Raw genomic sequence first — 19,184 nt, 5'->3', positions numbered from 1 at the left:
GGTAGTCTTAAAGATGTGACCTGATATTTCTAAAGTCTGTTAGAGACTTGCAGTGGTGTGTTCATATAGCTAAGCAACGAAATGGGATTATTATTCAGAGTAATAGACATCATCTGACTGCTGACTTGATGGGGAGTGGACGATTCCTGAGAGCAATGAGGTGTGTTCTTTTCTACGTTTACTTTGGAACTCTGCACTTAGAGCAGAGGTTACAGCCTTGAATATCTACAGGGGCAGGCAAAGCAGGTAGAGACTGCATCCAGGAGTCCCAGTGGGGCAGCTTCTCCTAACTGTTGTCCTGTATTACAACAGGAACATCTGTGGCCAAGTCAACCAACTTCCTCAAAGAAGCCAGAAAGACAATGTTTCCTACTATATAATTACCTACTTAAAAATAATAATGCCTAACTTAAAACATTTTAAATCATCATAGGACAAACAAAACTTCTTGTGAGAACTGTCTGTTTGCAGACTTTTAGTCTATAACCTTTACAGTAAAGCTTCTGAAGAGTAGAAAAGCATCGTGATGGCAAAGAAGGCACCCTGAGGCAAAGCTGGGGGATGACAGTGATGCCCCCGGTGGGCTCCAGCCTTGGAAATAGTCAGGTGTCTCTTTGCTCAGATATGAGGCCACAGGTGTTTTCCCTCTGCCCCCAAATAACCCTGCAGACTCCCTACAGGATCCTGAGAGCTCACGATCGTAATTTAGGTTTTGTGTGTTTTGTAAACAGAGTCTGTGCCAAGAACTTTAAAACAGGTTTATGGTTGTAAGTGACCATTCTGGCGATGGAGCTCTGAAGACTGATTCTCTCTCTCTATCCTCTGCTAATGTGAATGTTGTGGGGAAGGGATGCGGAGGGTTAGGATGGAACACGAAGGTCCCGAGAGGGACAGTATGAAAGGTAAAAATGGAGGGCGGTGAAGTTGTCATTAATCCAGTGTGTCTTTTCTATTATGCAGACTGAATTCAGATAATACATATATGCTGATTACAGGGTTACCTGTGATAGGGAAAAATGAAAAAATGACACCTAAATATCCAACCAGGAAAGAAGGATGAAACAAATTGTCACTTATAGAGTATTTTGAAAAGTTTATATGTGGATACCTGATTATGCTAAAATGCTACCTGAAAATATGATAAAAATGGATTGCATAGAAAATTTCAACTATGTTAAAATAAAAAAAGATGAGTAATGCACCAGTAAGTTAATGCTGGTAGCTTCTGAGTGGTGAAATTATGGCTGAGTAAACAATTCTTTCCAAATGAAAAAAAATGAAGAAATGACACCTAAATATCCAACCAGGAAAGAAGGATGAAACAAATTGTCACTTATAGAGTATTTTGAAAAGTTTATAATATGGATACCTGATTATGCTAAAATGCTACCTGAAAATATGATTAAAAATGGATTGCATAGAAAATTTCAACTATGTTAAAATAAAGAAAGATGAGTAATGCACCAGTAAGTTAATGCTGGTAGCTTCTGAGTGGTGAAATTATGGCTGAGTAAACAATTCTTTCCAAATCTCCATACTTTCCAAATCCTTGAAACTTAAACTTTATTAATATATTGGTTAATGATGGATATGTTTTCCATGATATTGTTCTTGAGAGGTGACTTTGTAAATGCGAATTCCTCACATTCTTTCATCCAGCCAAAAAGTATTTTAAGCCATTTTCAGTTAAATTTCCAATAAATCCTTATTATAATCTGATTTAAAAACAGCAGTACAAAAAAATAATAAAGCAGTACAATAGGAACCTTAATTTAAGTTTCACCCCTTAATTTTACATTACACTTCCCATTTCATTTTTACACTGCTTTTAAGCTTGAAAAAAGACATTGAATAATTAATTACCACCCCCCCATCTTTCTTGAAAACTCTAATTAAAAATTATATATTTGTTCATTACTAAGAATTGATAAAACATCGCCTTTGTATTTTTTGAAACTTTTTTTTTTGTGTGTGTAGCTGCATTCCTCTTATGTAAGTATACTTAGGACACATTTCTCCCAGAGTTCATCATCGGGCAAAAATTTATTTCTCTTGCTAACTTGATCTGTTTTCCCCCTTTGTTTGTTTTTGCTTTACAGACCAGACTACGAAAAAGTTATGTAGCCCATTATTTTCCCTCTTTGACCTGATGACTACAGAATTAAGAACTAGGCAGTAACTTTTCTTAGTGAGGATTTCCTTATCTAATTTTTCTTCTCCATTCCTTTTCCCACTCACCATGGAATTTTTGTCTCTTATGTCATGTTAACGGGTTAAGTCTGTTCGTAGCCATATTTTTATTGTAAATTGCCTAACATCCTTTTGGGAACAATGTGAAATATAAAAAAATTAAATTAAAATTTAAGAAATGAAAAGAAAAGGATGTACAATAAAACAAGAAAGTAAAAACTACATTTTGAGATCATATGGCTTAATCCATTAGTTTTTTGCCTTGTATTAGTAGTTAAATTATACCTGTTAACTTTTTCCTTTCCCAAAAGCTTTTAGGATCAAGCAATCTGATCTCCATATTTGACAAGAAGACAACATGAGGTTGAGATAGATTGCTGAGTGACGTGTGAGACTTACAGGAGGGATGTATACCCCCTTAAAGTGGGGATTGCTAGCAGTTTTTTTTAGTCTCTTTTGAGTAATGAGGACAAAAAAATATTTAAAAAATTTTAAAAAGCTGTGCTTTACAATTTGTGGTAGAACATAAAGGGAAAAATACAGTGAAGTACCCTTTTCCCCAACCCCTGCTTTTTAACCAAGGTTTTGAAAAGCTAGGATTAAAATTACAACTTTAAGACACACATTTACATTTGAATAATTTATTAGAATAGACAACATTTATTTAAAAGGAGTTATGTATATAGATCTTCCTGATCTTAAAAATTATAGTTTATCCTCAATGTTGTACCCTCTTACAGCCCCTTTCCATGGTTTTTGTAAGTTTTCAGCATGTGACTAAAAGTAGCCGATTATAATTAATAAGACTTTTTTGGTAGCTGTAAGGTATGGCTTAGACTCCAGAAGCTTTCTCACGTACAAACGTTAAAATCCAAACAGCTTCTCTGCTCTTCTATTTTCAGTTGCCTTTATATCAGAGTTGCTTTTATATCAGAGTTTATAGTGATTGTGAAAAGGGGGCATGAAAAATAGCAACCCTGATGGACTGACATTAATTTTGTTCACAATACCTGGCATGATTTATTACTGTTGCACTTATGATCCTTGAGTGATTTTAAAATAAAATCCTCAAATTAAGGCTGCCTGTCTACTAGAACATTATAATTTTGCAAATAGAAAACTATAAATTTTTAAATATGTTGGATCCAACTTTTAAGAACATGGCATCTTATTATGAACCTATAGACAAGGACCGTCAGTCCCTCTGATTACTTACAACATTCAGATGTTTCTGTCACAAAGGGATACCAGGAAGTCATTTTGTAGTAATTGGCAAAATATTTGTCAAGTTGCGTAGACCATCCATTGTTGTCACCTAAAATAAAGATCACAGAGCAGAAAAGTTCAAGAACAGAAATATTCTGTTGTGTTGGGGAAAACAGGTCCTCTCTTTAAAATAATTTAATGACCTATATGAGAATAGAATCTAAAAAAAAGTGGATACAGGTATATGTATAACTGATTCACTTTGCTGTACAGCAGAAACTAACACAGCATTGTAAATCAACTATAGTCTGATAAAAATTAATTACAAAAATAATGAGTGATTGACAAACAGAGAAACATCATCTGGGAGCTTGTCAGAAATGAGAATTTCTGGGTCCTTCACCTAGAGATCTTGATTTCATAGGCCTGAGATGGGTCCTGTAATCTCCATTTTTACCAGGCATTAGAGGTGATTCTTCAGCACGTAGTGTTTGTTTGAACCACACTTCAACAAACAGAACTTTAAAAAAATTTTTTTTTATTTTATATTGGAGTTTAGTTGGTTAACAATCTTGTGTTAATTTCAGGTGTACAGCAAAGTGATTCAGTTATACGTATCCATATATCTATTCTTTTTCAAATTCTAATTTGAAATTTAGTAATTTTGGTTATTACAGAGTATTGAGCAGAGTTCCTCGTGCTCTACAGTTGGTCCTTGTTGGTTATCTATTTTAAATATAGCAGTAACAAACAGTACTTTAGATGTACTGAAACACAGCACCCTGTTCTTACCATCTTTATTATAAACCCCTCAATCTTCTTCAATCCTGTAAACTGATGTTGGAGATGGATTAACATCCATTAACATGGGAGATGGCTGGCCATGATTGTTAAATAGAAAAAGAAAAAAATAACATGACCAGCACAATCTCATTCTTTTTTTTTTTTTTAACGCACTGTGGTATCACGGATCATGTTGAGTGATTATCCTTTGAGTGCTTACATATTTTCTCTTCTATATTTGCTGATTTTGATATTAGACTCTTATCATTTTTTAAATAAAATGAAAAAAAAATAGTACAAGTCTTCATTTGGGGGGAAAAATTTTTTTTTCTTCACAAGATTCCTCATGACCTTGCAGTTATTTTTGAACGAGACAGGAGGCCAGTCAGGAGGTATAATGGATGTGAATGGGGATGCAGGACCAGCTTCTCTGTGTCATCTGCAGATGGTACCAGCCTTCATCCCACTGCAGGTTGGGGGTGGGTTTGAATGGGATCCTTTCTAGAGGTTCTAACATTTTTTCAGGATGCTGTTGGGACTTTTTAAGGATGCATAAACATATAAACAGGTGATAGAAATGATAAAAGTTTATCCTATTTTTTAAGTTACTATTAAATCTGGCATCTATTTTATGTTATTTCTGCCATGTATGTACAATTCAAACCTGAGATTGAGTCTAGATAGTACAATTTTGTTTAGTTGTGTGGATTTGGTGAAATTGACTTAACCATATCCATGGTTTTAACTCTTATCAGAGGATTTCCAAGTTATTTTTCCAACTTGCACTTTATCCTGTGTAACATGGGATCAATTCACTACAGGCACCTCAAACACAACATTCTCCAAATGGAACACATTATCTGTCTCCATATAAACTTGCTATTCCTCCTAAATTCTCTGGATTGGTGAATGGTCCCTACAATCTATCAAACTGCTCAAAACAGAAAAGTTAAGTTTTTTGGAATATGCTCATATCTTATTAAATATAAGTTGTACAATTTTCCTCCATCTCCATGTTATTTTCTTATTTTTTCATGGCTCATTAACTCTTCCATGAATATTACATTTGGGGAAGGAAAGGTATTCTAACGTAAGTGCTATGTATGCTTGTAAGAGTATACTTCCTATTAAAGTCCCATTAAAAATAAATTGGAAAGAAGATAGACTATTTAAACATTGTATTTATATCAGTTTCCATCCTTTAGTATTACTTATTAGTTTTAAAACTTCTTTATTACAGAAGATTTCAAAATAAACACCAGTAGCAAAGTAGTATAATGATATCTCAAAGATATTATTATATCTCAATGATGTTATTATGATGTCTCAATGATATCATTTTGATACCTCAGAGATGACTGATGGGCCTCAAGTTTGCCAACTGCAGATGTCAGCCTGAGACTCCAGCTGAGTGCCAGTAACTGCACGGACAAGAGAAGCACCCCAGAAACAGCAAATCTCAGCTTCTGAACACCCAGGAACCAGGTCAAGGTGCCTCCTTGACCCTTGACATTGTAAAGAAGGTGGCACCTAAGGCAGAGTAAGAGGAGGAAAGGAAGGACATTGGAAAGAATGGGCTTGTTCAGGCAAATAGAGATGGTAGCTTGTTGCGACTGCGGATTTAGTGCATGTTTGCTCCCTCTTCATTCTATCTTCGGTTTAGAATGCTTCCTTGTTCTTCAGAAGCCGGTAACTTAGATCTATGTTTTCCAGACCCCAAGCAGCTCAGGTTCTTGTTATAGAAAAGCTTCTACCAAAGGGACTCACTCCTGCGAGACTGGAAGTTTGTAGACACCAGTCTTGTGGGTACCTAGCAGAGGTGGGGCAGTTATCGTGGCCAGTCTCAGGTTCCAGCTTCCTGGGTGTGGAGCTGATGAGCCGTAGTAATGGGGCAGATGCTTGCAACTGTGGTGGTGTTTTCCCCACCCCTGACTCTTGCTTCTATTGTCTTTATGATGATTCTATAAACACATTCTTCTCTGTATGAAATCTCTTTTTTCTTAAGCAAAAGCAAAAAAAAAAAAAAAAAAAAAAAATCTAGAGTGGTTTCTCTTTCCTCCTTCCAGAAGGGATTGCAGATAACAGAATCTCAAGGATAGTAAGATTGGGCTGGTTATCTGACCTGGATGGTTTTGAAGATAACGGTAGTCCTGTCACCATTACAAAATGGTACTTTCATAGTTTATGGCACACAGCAACCACAAAAAGTTGTTTAAATGATCACTCTTGGCTTCCTGTGATTATGAGCCTCTTCGAAGGATAGACTCTGGCAAAGTGGATGCTATCGTAACTCATCAGAATGAAAATGGGAAATGTCAAGGGCTGTGGAATGAGATGACTATGGAGATGGCCCTGGAGAGATTAAGGAAAGAAAATGACAAGCTCAGGGTATGATGTCATCAGCTCAAGAAAATTCAGAGAACCAGGGAGCGGCCATGACTACCCTAAGATAATCTTTTATCTCTTGGGACCTCAGGACTCAGATAGAATCTGATCCAATGGGTTGCTAAGGTTACAACATAAACTGAATTCACATTTTGTCCTGTCTTTTAAGTGCACATTAGGACACTGATTTGGAAAGAGAGGGACCCTAAGAATTGTAATGGGACTTTTGAATGTGTTCAGTTGAATTTGCAAACCCTAAATCTTCATCCCACTGAGCCTCTGTGCCCAGCATAAATGGATCCCTTCCCCTGTCTGACCAGGTTACTTTTTTGTTGGAGGCCTGCTAGTTACTTTACTTGAAGAAAATAACTTGTCAACTCTCCTAGTAACTCTATTTCGTCATTATTGTGAACTCTACTTACAGATGGAAAGACTGATTCTGAGAACTTTAAGTGATTTGACTAAGAAACAGAATTATTAAAAATAACCAAAGAATTAAAATAATACAATTATTTTAATGTTTTCTTTTCTAGGTCCAAAGATGATTGAATCAGTTTATATTCCTCTTATAGAAATTCCAACTTTTATATGACATTGTCTTTAAATATTTAACTGTTACTATCTGTTTCCTATTTATTGTTCTATTGCCTGTTTCATTTCCATTCTTGAGGCTCTTACATCAGCATTGTGTGAATTATACAAAAAAATATTTAACAACCAGAAGTAGTTATTAACTGGAATTTAAGCTTATCATTATTATTTTCCATGGATCAACGGAAGTATTGTGAATCATTTGTAAAAAAAAATTTAAAAATAAATTAATTTTCATACTAATGTTATGAATTTTTATACATTTATAAACGTTACAGATGAAACACGTGGTAAGAGAAGTCTTTTGGCTCTGGGTAGGTTGAGGCGCTGATTATTTTTACAGGCGAGTTTTTGTGTATCTACAGAGCGAGGGTGGAAAGGTCTGAAGGACCCTGCCAGGGCCTGGTTGGGGGCGGGGCAGATGGAGCCCATGCTCACATTCGTGACCTGACCCATTCTCCTGGACCTCAGAACACAGCGATGGGACTCAGGTGAGAGGGCTGCGTCGCAGGGCTGGGCCTGTATCCGTGGGTGGCGTCTCACTGCTGCTGTGACATTCATGAGACAGAGTGGTTGGGTGACCGCCAGAAGATGTTGCTTTTCCTTCTCTCTTATTCTTCAGCAGGCCCTATATTTAACTGAGCTTTTCAAGTGAACTGTTGCAATTTGCTGCATTCTTACCATTAATAGGTGGTGCAGTGCTTAACATCTGTTCTAAAGGGGTTCACTATACACGGTGTAGTTGCAACACTTTAGTCCAACAAATCCAAGTGATGTAGTTATTTATGCTACTTCTCTTCTCTGTCTCTTTCTTAATCTTATTCTTTTCTCTCCTTTTCTACCTCATTGTACCTCAACACACACACACACACACACACACACACAGAGTTGAAGAGAGAGGGAAAAGAGAAAGAGAGGTGATGGGGAATTTGAGAATGCAGAAGGAAACAGGACAAGACGGCTTATATTTCTCCAAGTGAGAGCATATATTTTGCGGGGAGATCTCTTTTTAAATAGCAGCATCTTCAAACAAACAAGCTTCTTTGCAATTAGCATTTACCTTCTTTCCTGCCTTCCCAAAGCATTTTCTTCTTCCCACCCATTACTTCCTCTCATCAGAAAGCAGGAACACAGAACACAGAAGATGTAGCCAAAATTGCAAAGTTGGAAAGTTAGCATTTTTAAGAAAACAGCTTTTGGAATATGTGTTTCTATATTTTAAATCCCATATCCTTCATATTTTAAGGATGTATGGGGCAGTGAGCAGAATGGTTTTCATACTTTACTTATGATCCCACTGAAATTTGACTCTCGGATTTTTCTTGAGGTATCACAGAGTAGAGAGCACCGTACAAGAGGATATTGTGTTAGGGGATATGTTTTCTAGTATGTGTTGGTAGTGCTGTATGAAGAGCATTAAGTATATATATTTACTAAAAATAGGTTTTTTTAAAACTAAAAACATGTAATGATGCTCTGAATAAGAGTGAATGACGTAGACCAAGAAAAATCTGGTCTTGCATACTGCCTGAACAAGCATGTGCTAATTCAGTGAATGAATGAATGAATGGGTCTCTGTCCTCAAAGACACTTCAGAGAAAACCCAGCCTCCCTGATGTTAGAATAAAATTTGGGAACTGGGGCACTTAACAAAAACACAGATCTCCAGGCTCCTCTACTGGAGACTCTGATTTATTTGGTCAGTATGGGGTCTGGGGGTCTATATATTCCATCAATGCCCTGGGGGAATCTTACAACAAGTTTTGGAAGAACTGCATTATGGGATTTTCTCCGACTAGAGCCCTTCTCGTGTTGCAGTGGAGGACGGCTAGATTTAGCAAAAGAAAAATCCTGTCAATCAGAAGGATCAGATTTCTTTTCCTTACTAAAGTTGCTGACTGTTAACAAGATGAATGCAAGTGGTCCGTAATTTAAGGGCACTTTGCTCATATATCTTGTTACACTTATTATAATCTGCTTCATACTGTGCCTATTTATATATGTATTTTATCTCCTTATGAGAGTATGATAGGAATTAATCTTCTTAACTTATGTATTTTTATTGCCTCAGTGACTTCTAAGGTACTTTTTAAAAAAAAATTTTATTTATTTATTTATTTATTTATTTATTTATTTATTTATTTGTATGGAAATATGTTAATATAAATGTTTCAGACATTACATGAAATTCCTAAAAATCTTATATTTGTATTTGTATGGAAATATGTATGGAAATATGTTAATATAAATGTTTCAGACATTACATGAAATTTCTAAAAATCTTATATGTTCTGGTATAATGTTATAAGTAATAATCCTAGTTATTACTTTAAAATGTATATCTCAGAAATAACTAATTTTCTTGTCAACTGCATTATTATGAACTTTCATCAAATCTTTTACCGTGGTCATTTTTAAGTCTTTTGTCATTTACAGACAGTTCTGGGTGTACTCTGATGATTTTGCAAATATGTTCCTATAAAAGGGTTTCATCTTCAAGAAATTCATGGAAAAGACTCTGACAAGTACAGGTTTCTGGTAACTGACTGTACTGCTGAACTGAATGAATAAGCATTTTCAGAACTCTGATGAAAAACTGATGAACTCATAAAAGTGCTAACAAAAGATCAAGATGAAAAAAAACAATTAATTACATGGGACTGAGTGAACTGATGAGGATGAGTATAATTTTTGTGACTTTCTGTCTGAATTTAAAAAAAAAAAAAAAAAATCCCACAAGGACTCAGAGGCAAAGAATATACAAATGAATTTTCACTGCAAAGTAAAGGAGCTGTTACAGTGGAGGATTACTGGACTGAATGTCAATATTATGACATAGTATGAGTGTGTTTCATGTTTGGTAATTGCAATCATTGTTGCTCTTGTTGTGGTCATCCATGTACAATGCTTGGTGTCAGTCTATTTATCTCTTGTAAAAATAAAATACAGTGTGTGTGTGTGAAAAAAAAAAAAAGATGTAAAATAGGGAAATAAAATTCATCCAACAGGGAAAAAAAAAATTTATTTATTTATTTATTTATTTATTTATTTATTTATGGCTGTGTTGGGTCTTCGTTTCTGTGCGAGGGCTTTCTCTAGTTGTGGCAAGCGGGGGCCACTCTTCATCGCGGTGCGCGGGCCTCTCACTGTCGCGGCCTCTCTTGTTGCGGAGCACAGGCTCCAGACGCGCAGGCTCAGTAGTTGTGGCTCACGGGCCTAGTTGCTCCGCGGCATGTGGGATCTTCCCAGACCAGGGCTCGAACCTGTGTCCCCTGCATTAGCAGGCAGATTCTCAACCACTGCGCCACCAGGGAAGCCCGGTACTTTTAATATAGTTAAAACATGACTTTTACTAGCTCTCCTAAAGTATATAAAATAGTAAATCATTATTTCATTTGCACCTACTATTAGTTATAATTTAGTTTTATGGAAAAGTGGGTTAGACACACCAATCTGAATTCTGGAGAATGCATCTCTCTCCTCCATGCGCTCACATTCCCTGGCATTGGCGCCGGGGGTGGGTGTGTGACGTGTCAAGGGTTGAGGTCTGGATGGGAATGGGAAAGGTCCAAGTTTCTTGCAAGCACTGCATAGCTGTGACGGTGCTATATTAGGCTTTCCTCAAATTGCTTCCCAGGATTCTTCTTGAGAAGAGAGTTCTGTGGTTAAATATGCTTGGGAAATGCTGAATCCTGTATCCCCACTTGGAATTAATAATGCAGGCTAGTATGATGAAAGGAGAAATCAGCCTTAAAGAAATAGCTTTAATTTTGTTGAACCCTTTTATATGCCATCTTTTAATACACGTTGGGAACTGTTTGCTTCTGCATTTGCACAAGAAGACTCACAGACTTAGAGAACGAACTTACGGGTACCAGGGGGGACGGGTGGAGGGGAGGGAGTCTGGGATTGACATGTATACACTACTATATTTAAAATGGATAACCAGCAAGGACCTACTGTACAGCACAGGGAACTCTACTCAACGTAATGCGGCAGCCTGGATGGGAGGGGAGTTTGGGGGAGAATGGATACATGTATATGTACGGCTGAGTCGCTTTGTTGTGAAACTATCACAGCATTGTTAATTGGCTATACTCCAATATAAGATAAAAAGTTAAAAAAAAAAGTCTAGATGAGTGGTTTTCAAAGTGCAGATCCGGGGCAAGTAGCATGAGCATCACTTGGGAACTTCACAGAAAAGCAAATTCTTGGGCTCCACTCCAGGGGCTTTCAATTAGAAACGCTGTAGATGGGGTCCAGCATTCTGCATTTTAACAAGCCCTCCAGCTGACCTGATGCCTGCTAACGTTTGAATTAAACACTCTAATTAGTCACTTTCAAGGGGCTCTGAATTTGGTAATAAAATTGTCTGCATTGGGAAGTGAATCATTTCAAAACTTTAACAGGGGTGTTACTCACCCACTGTGTTAAAATGCAGATTTCTGGGCCCCATTCCTACCTACTAGATCAATGTTTCTGGGGGTGGAGCTCAGGACTCTGCACCTCTCACCAGCCGGCTGTGCCAGAGCACGGCTCCCAAACAGTCCTGTAGGTTTGCAGGGGCCATTCCTGGGTTCCTTTCATGTTTGGATTTTGAGTATTCAAAGTCGAGGGACTCATGCCTCTATCAGAGAGGAAGCCAGGACAAAGAAGGGTGCCATGATGCTGTGTGTTAAATGCTCTACACGTTCATGAAACTGAAGGCATAAATCCTATTGGCTACAATGTGGTTAATTTATAAAGTGTGGATTTATGCCAAGCAGAGCATCCCTGATTCTCAGATATTTCCTCAATTCTCAGCACCCATTCTTGGGACACAGTGGAGCATCTTTTCCTCAGAAATTAATGATCCCCAGAGTAGAGGTGCCCTGGGCCATTAAAATAGACCTTGAGGTGTCGCCTGGTCAGACAGACCAATTCATCAAACCAGTAGTGTGAGATCTCCTTGAATTTGAATGACAATAGCTGTTTGCTGACGGAATACATATGTCTCTTTCTGGGTACTTTTATTTTTTATTTTATTTTTTAAATTAATTTTTATTGGATGATAGTTGATTTACAATGTTGTGTTGGTTTCTGCTGTGCAGGAAAGTGATTCAGTTATACATATACATGTATCCACTCTTTTTTAGATTCTTTTCCCATATAAGTCATTACAGAGTACTGAGTAGAGTTCCCTGTGCTATACTGTAGGTCCTTGTTGATTATCTATTTTATATATAGTAGTGTGTATATGTCAATCCCAATCTCCCAATTTATCCCTCCCTGCCTTTCCCACTTGGTAACCATAAGTTTGTTTTCACATCTGTGACTCGATTTCTGAGTACCTTTAGAGGCAACTCTGAAGAAAGTAAGGCTGTGACATTATCCTGGGGATTTTTTAAAGGAAATTGAAGCCACTACAGAAACTGCCTTTTGTGTCCTATCTCATAGGAAGCGTTCTGAGCTGAAAGTCTTTGTGGAGCTAACTCAAACATCACTGAAGCATTGTTGGATAAACATAGATAAACATATTCGATGTTAAAACGAGGTTTGTATTTATAGAAAAGCCAGGGGTTCAGCTACATGCATTTTTCCAACTCTATTTTGAGAATAATAAATAGAAAACCAGTCATTTTTGAACGTACAATGCATAGTTGTGTATCAATACACATATTTATGACTTGTGTCACTTTTCCTCCTGTCTTTTTAACCTTAAAAAAGACAAACTACCAACTTTAATGGAACATTCTAAGATGAGAACAGGGAAGTTCTACATCAAATTGCCTGGCATTGCCATAATCCTGCCAGCTGTGTAAAAGGAAATGAAGGGATATTTAGCGTTCCAGAATTTTAAAAGCAGGCCCAGTTAAAAATTAAAAGGATCTTTGAATACACTTCAAACACGCTTATAATCCTATTAAAAAGTATGTCATCACCGTCTTACCCATAAATAAATACTGTTTGTCTAATTCGCATAGATTAGTGACAGGCAAATAATCGGGGTTATTAGTAAAGTTTCCTTTTCCTTGAATTCCTTGCACCCTGCCCTTTTCCGATAGCAAGAGGCTAGAATTTTCCACTTTCATTGCCTTGGAAAAGGGATGACACAGATGTCTGCAGATAACAAAAGAATCAAATTCTTAGTATTTGATTGTCAAAGGCCCGGGTTTGAGCACTAACAATAGAGGTGGAAAATCAAATAAAGAAGAGCTGGGCTTTGCTGTTCCCAGACCAGACAAGAGACTTGGACCAGAAAGGGAGAGGGGAAAGGTCTGCCTGGGCTGAACCAGGGGGAAACCAGAAACTCCTCACCTTCATTATGTTTGCAAAGACCCTATTTCCACATAAGGTCACAATCTGAGGTTCTGGGTGGACATACATTTTTAGCAGATGCTAACTTACTGCATCACCCGAAATGTATTAGAGGAAGCTCCCGTTTTCCCTGTGGATCAAAGGAATACAAATATGGAAACAGCGGGACCAATGCCTTCATCCTTTTCCTGTGGACAAGGCTGTTAAAGTGCAGAGCAGGGTGATGCTCAGCGGCTGCCAAGGAGAGCGTGTGAACCTGGGTCTTCGAGGCGGAGTGATTCAGCCTGCCTCCACCTGGGATGAGGGTGGCTCAGCATGACCGTGATAGGGAGCCCTTTATGGCACAGCCATTTGTTCATAATACACAGGCAGTGCTGGCAAATTCTAATCTGGGGACTCAAAGAGCTCCTTTTAAATAAAAGTCTGGATGTAATCAATACATTTCATAGCGTTTGAGAATTTGATGGTATTTTATTTTTTTAATACATATACATGTATCACCATATCTCCTCCCTCTTGCATCTCCCTCCCACCCTCCCTACCCCACCCCTCTAGGTGGTCACAAAACACCGAGCTGATCTGCCTGTGCTATGTGGCTGCTTCCCACTAGCTATCTATTTTACATTTGGGAGTGTATATATGTCAGTGCCACTCTCTCACTTCGTCCCAGCTTACCCTTCCCCCTCCCCGTGTCCTCAAGTCCATTCTCTACGTCTGCGTCTTTATTCCTGTCCTGCCCCTAGGTTCTTCAGAACCTTTTTTTTTTTTTTTTTAGATTCCATATATATGTGTTAGCATACGGTATTTGTTTTTCTCTTTCTGACTTACTTCACTCTGTATGACAGACTCTAAGTCCATCCACCTCACTACAAATAACTCAATTTCGTTTCTTTTTAAGGCGGAGTAATATTCCATTGTATAGATGTGCCACATCTTCTTTATCCATTCATCGATGCACACTTAGGTTGCTTCCATGTCCTGGCTATTGTACATAGAGCTGCAGTGAACATTGTGGACATGACTCTTTTTGAACTATGGTTTTCTCAGGGTATATGCTCAGTAGTGGGATTGCTGGGTCGTATGGTAGTTCTATTTTTAGTCTTTTAAGGAACCTCCCTACTGTTCTCTGTAGTGGCTGTATCAATTTACATTCCCACCAACAGTGCAAGAGGGTTCCCTTTTCTCCACACCCTCTCCAGCATTTATTGTTTCTAGATTTTTTGATGATGGCCATTCTAACTGGTGTGAGGTGATACCTCATTGCAGTTTTGATTTGCATTTCTCTAATAATTAGTGATGTTGAGCATCCTTTCATGTGTTTGTTGGCAATCTGTATATCTTCTTAGGAGAAATGTCTATTTAGGTCTTCTGCTCATTTTTGGATTAGGTTGTTTGTTTTTTTGATATTGAGCTGCATGACCTGCTTGTAAAGTTTGGAGATTAATCCTTTGTCCGTTGATTCGTTGGCAAATATTTTCTCCCATTCTGAGGGGTGTCTTTTCATCTTGTTTATGGTTTCCTTTGCTGTGCAAAAGCTTTTAAGTTTCATTAGGTCCCATTTGTTTATTTTTGCTTTTATTTCCATTTCTCTAGGAGATGGGTCAAAAAGGATCTTGCTGTGATTTATGTCATAGAGTGTTCTGCCTATGTTTTCCTCTAAGAGTTTGATAGTGTCTGGCCTTACATTTAGGTCTTTAATCCATTTTGAGTTTATTTTTGTGTATGGTGTTAGGGAGTGTTCTAAGATCATTATTTTACATATAGCTGTCTAGTTTTCCCAGCTCCACTTATTGAAGAGGCTGTCTTTTCTCCATTGTATACTCTTGCCTCCTTTATCAAAGATAAGGTGACCATATGTGCGTGGGTTTATCTCTGGGCTTTCTATCCTGTTCCATTGATCTATATTTCTGTTTTTGTTCCAGTACCATACTGTCTTGATTACTGTAGCTTTGTACTGTAGTCTGAAGTCAGGGAGTCTGATTCCTCCAGCTGCGTTTTTCTTTCTCAAGATTGCTTTGGCTCTTCGGGGTCTTTTGTGTTTCCATACAAATTGTGAAATTTTTTGTTCTAGTTCTGTGAAAAATGCCATTGGTAGTTTGATAGGGATTGCAATGAATCTGTAGATTGCTTTGGGTAGTATAGTCATTTTCACAATGTTGATCTCCATCTGTTCGTATCATCTTTAATTTCTTTCATCAGTGTGTTATAGTTTTCTGCATACAGGTCTTTTGTCTCCTTAGGTAGGTTTATTCCTAGGTATTTTATTCTTTTTGTTGCAGTGGTAAATGGGAGTGTTTACTTAATTTCTCTTTCAGATTTTCCATCATTACTGTATAGGAATGCAAGAGATTTCTGTGCATTAATTTTGTATCCTGCTACTTTACCAAATTCATTGATTAGCTCTAGTAGTTTTCTGGCAGCGTCTTTAGGATTCTCTATGTATAGTATCATGTCATGCGCAAACAGTGGCAGCTTTAGTTCTTTTCCAGTTTGGATTCCTTTTATTTCTTTTTCTTCTCTGATTGCTGTGGCTAAAACGTCCAAAACTATGTTGAATAATAGTGTTAAGTGTGCAACCTTGTCTTGTTCCTGATCTTAGTGGAAATGGTTTCAGTTTTTCACCATTGAGAATGATGTTGGCTGTGTGTTTGTCATATATGACATTTATTATGTTGAGGTAAGTTCCCTCTATGCCTACTTTTTGGAGGATTTTTATCATAAATGGATGTTGAATTTTGTGAAAAGCTTTTTCTGCAACTATTGAGATGATCATATGGTTTTTCTCCTTCAATTTGTTAATATGGTGTATCACATTGTTTGATTTGCGTACACTGAAGAATCCTTGCATTCCTGGGATAAACTCCACTTGATCATGGTGTATGATCCTTTTCATGTGCTGCTGCATTCTGTTTGCTAGTGTTTTGTTCAAGATTTTTACATCTATGTTCATCAGTGATATTGGCCTGTAGTTTTCTTTCTTTGTGACATCTTCATCTGGTTTTGGTATCAGGGTGATGGTGGCTTCATAGAATGAGTTTGGGAGTGTTCCTCCCTCTGCTATATTTTGGAAGAGTTTGAGAAGGATAGGTGTTAGCTCTTCTCTAAATCTTTGACAGAATTCACCTCTGAAGGCATCTGGTTCTGGGCTTTTGTTTGTTGGAAGATTTTTAATCACAGTCTCAATTTCAGTGCTTGTGATTGTGTTTATATTTTCTATTTCTTCCTGGTTCAGTCTCAGATGGTTGTGCTTTTCTAAGAATTGGTCCACTTCTTCCAGGCTGTCCATTTTATTGGCATAGAGTTGCTTGTAGTAATCTCTCATGATCCTTTGTATTTCTGCAGTGTCAGTTGTTACTTCTCCTTTTTCATTTCTAATTCTATTGATTTGAGTCTTCTCCCTTTTTTTCTTGATTAGTCTGGCTAATGCTTTATCAATTTTGTTTATCTTCTCAAAGAACCAGCTTTTAGTTTTATTGATCTCTGCTATTGTTTCCTTCTTTTCTTTTTCATTTATTTGTGATCTGATCTTTATGATTTCTTTCCTTCTGCTAACTTTGGGGCATTTTTGTTCTTCTTTCTCTAATTGCTTTAGGTTTAAGGTTAGGTTGTTTATTTGAGATGTTCCTTGGTTCTTGAGGTAGGATCGTATTGCTATAAACTTCCCTCTTAGAACTACTTTTGCTGTATTCCAACAGGTTTTGGGTCATTGTGTTTTCATTGCCATTTGTTTCTAGGTATTTTTTGACTTCCTCTTTGATTTCTTCAGTGATCTCTTGGTCATCAAGTAGTGTATTGTTTAGCTTCCATGAATTTGTATTTTTTACAGATTTTTTTCCTGTAATTGATATCTAGTCTCATAACGTTGTGGTCAGAAAAGATACTTGATATGATTTCAATTTTGTTAAATTTACCAAGGCTTAATTTGTGACCCAAGATATGATCTATCCTGCAGAATGTTCCATGAGCACTTGAGAAGAAAGTGTATTCTGTTGGTTTTGGATGGAATGTCCTATAAATATCAATTAAGTCCATCTTGTTTAATGTATCATTTAAAGCTTGTGTTTCCTTATTTATTTTCATTTTGGATGATCTGTCCATTGGTGAAAGTGAGGTGTTAAAGTCCCCTACTATGATTGTGTTACTTTTGATTTCCCCTTTTATGGCTGTTAGCATTTCCCTTATGTACTGAGGTGCTCCTATGTTGGGTGTATAAATATTTACAATTGTTATATCTTCTTTGATGGGTCCCTTGATCATTATGTAGTGGCCCTCTTTGTCTCTTGTAATAGTCTTTATTTTAAGGTCTATTTTGTCTGATATGAGAATTGCTACTCCACCTTTTTTTTGATTTCCATTTGCATGGAATATCTTTTTCCATCCCCTCACTTTCAGTCTGTATGTGTCCCTAGGTCTGAAGTGGGTCTCTTGTAGACAGCATATGTATGGGTCTTCTTTTTGTATCCATTCAACTAGGCTATGTCTTTTGGTTGGAGCATTTAATCCATTTATATTTAAGGTAGTTATCGATATGCATGTTCCTATTACCATTTTAATTGTTTTGTTTTTGTTATTGTAGGTCTTTTCCTTTTCTTTTGTTTCCTGCCTAGAGAAGTTCCTTTAGCATTTGTTGTAAAGCTAATTTGGTGGTGCTGAATTCTCTTAGCTTTTGCTTGCCTGTAAAGATTTTAATTTCTCTGTTGAATCTGAATGAGATCCTTGCTGGGTAGAGTAATCTTCATTGTAGGTTTTTCCCTTTCATCACTTTAAATATGTCCTGCCACTCTCTTCTCGCTTGCAGAGTTTCTGCTGAAAGATCAACTGTTAACCTTATGGGGATTCCCTTGCATGTTATTTGTTGTTTTTCCCTTGCTGCTTTTAATATTTTTTATTTGTATTTAATTTTTGATAGTTTGATTAATATGTGTCTTGGTGTGTTTCTCCGTGGGTTTATCCTGGATGGGACTCTCTGCACTTCCTGCACTTGATTAACTATTTCCTTTCCCATATTAGGGAAGTTTTCAACTCTAATCTCTTCAAATATTTTCTTGGTGGTTTTCTTTTTCTCTTCTTCTTCTGGGACCCTTATAATTCAAATGTTGGCGTGTTTAATGTTGTCCCAGAGGTCTCTGAGACTGTCCTCAATTCTCTTCATTCTTTTATCCTTATTCTGCTCTGCAGTAGTTATTTCCACTATTTTATCTTCCAAGTCACTTATCCGTTCTTCTGTCTCAGTTATTCTGCTACTGATTCTTTCTAGAGAATTTTAAATTTCATTTATTGTGTTGTACATCATTGTTTGTTTGCTCTTTAGTTCTCCTTGTTAAACATTTCTTGTATTTTCTCCATTCTATTTCCAAGATTTTGGATCATCTTTACTATCAGCACTCTGAATTCTTTTTCAGGTAGACTGCCTATTTCCTGTTCATTTGTGTGATCTGGTGGGTTTTTACCTTGCTGCTTCATCTGCTGTGTGTTTCTCTGTCTTCCCATTTTGCTTAAGTTACTGTGTTTGTGGTCTAGTTTTCACAGGCTGCAGGTTCATGGTTGCTGTTGTTTGTGGTGTCTGCCCCCATGGCTAAGGTTGGTTCAGTGGGTTGTGTAGGCTTCGTGGTGGAGGGGACTAGTGCTTGTGTTCTGGTAGATGAGGATGGATCTTGTCTTTCTGGTGGGCAGGTCCACATCTGGTGGTGTGTTTTGGGGTGTCTGTGCCCTTATTATGACTTTAGGCAGCC

The 19,184-nt window shown here is 37.3% G+C and overlaps 1 protein-coding gene across 1 annotated transcript in view; it reads right to left on the bottom strand.

Annotated features, from left to right (window-relative positions):
• The window catches only part of RXFP1 (relaxin family peptide receptor 1), a gene marked incomplete at its 5' end in the record, with an annotated part of 80,279 nt that overhangs the window by 49,279 nt on the left and 11,816 nt on the right, over positions 1-19,184 (bottom strand). Inside the window, one exon of the mRNA XM_082463171.1 lies at positions 3,407-3,505. Coding sequence (XP_082319297.1) covers positions 3,407-3,505 — 99 coding nt within the window. The remainder of the gene's footprint in view (positions 1-3,406; positions 3,506-19,184) is intronic.

This window comes from Balaenoptera physalus (genome assembly GCF_965194825.1).
Source record: "Balaenoptera physalus genome assembly, chromosome: 5".
NCBI lineage: Eukaryota > Metazoa > Chordata > Mammalia > Artiodactyla > Balaenopteridae > Balaenoptera > Balaenoptera physalus.
The sequence above is the reverse complement of the archived record's forward strand: the minus strand, read 5'-3'. Positions and strand labels throughout refer to the sequence as shown.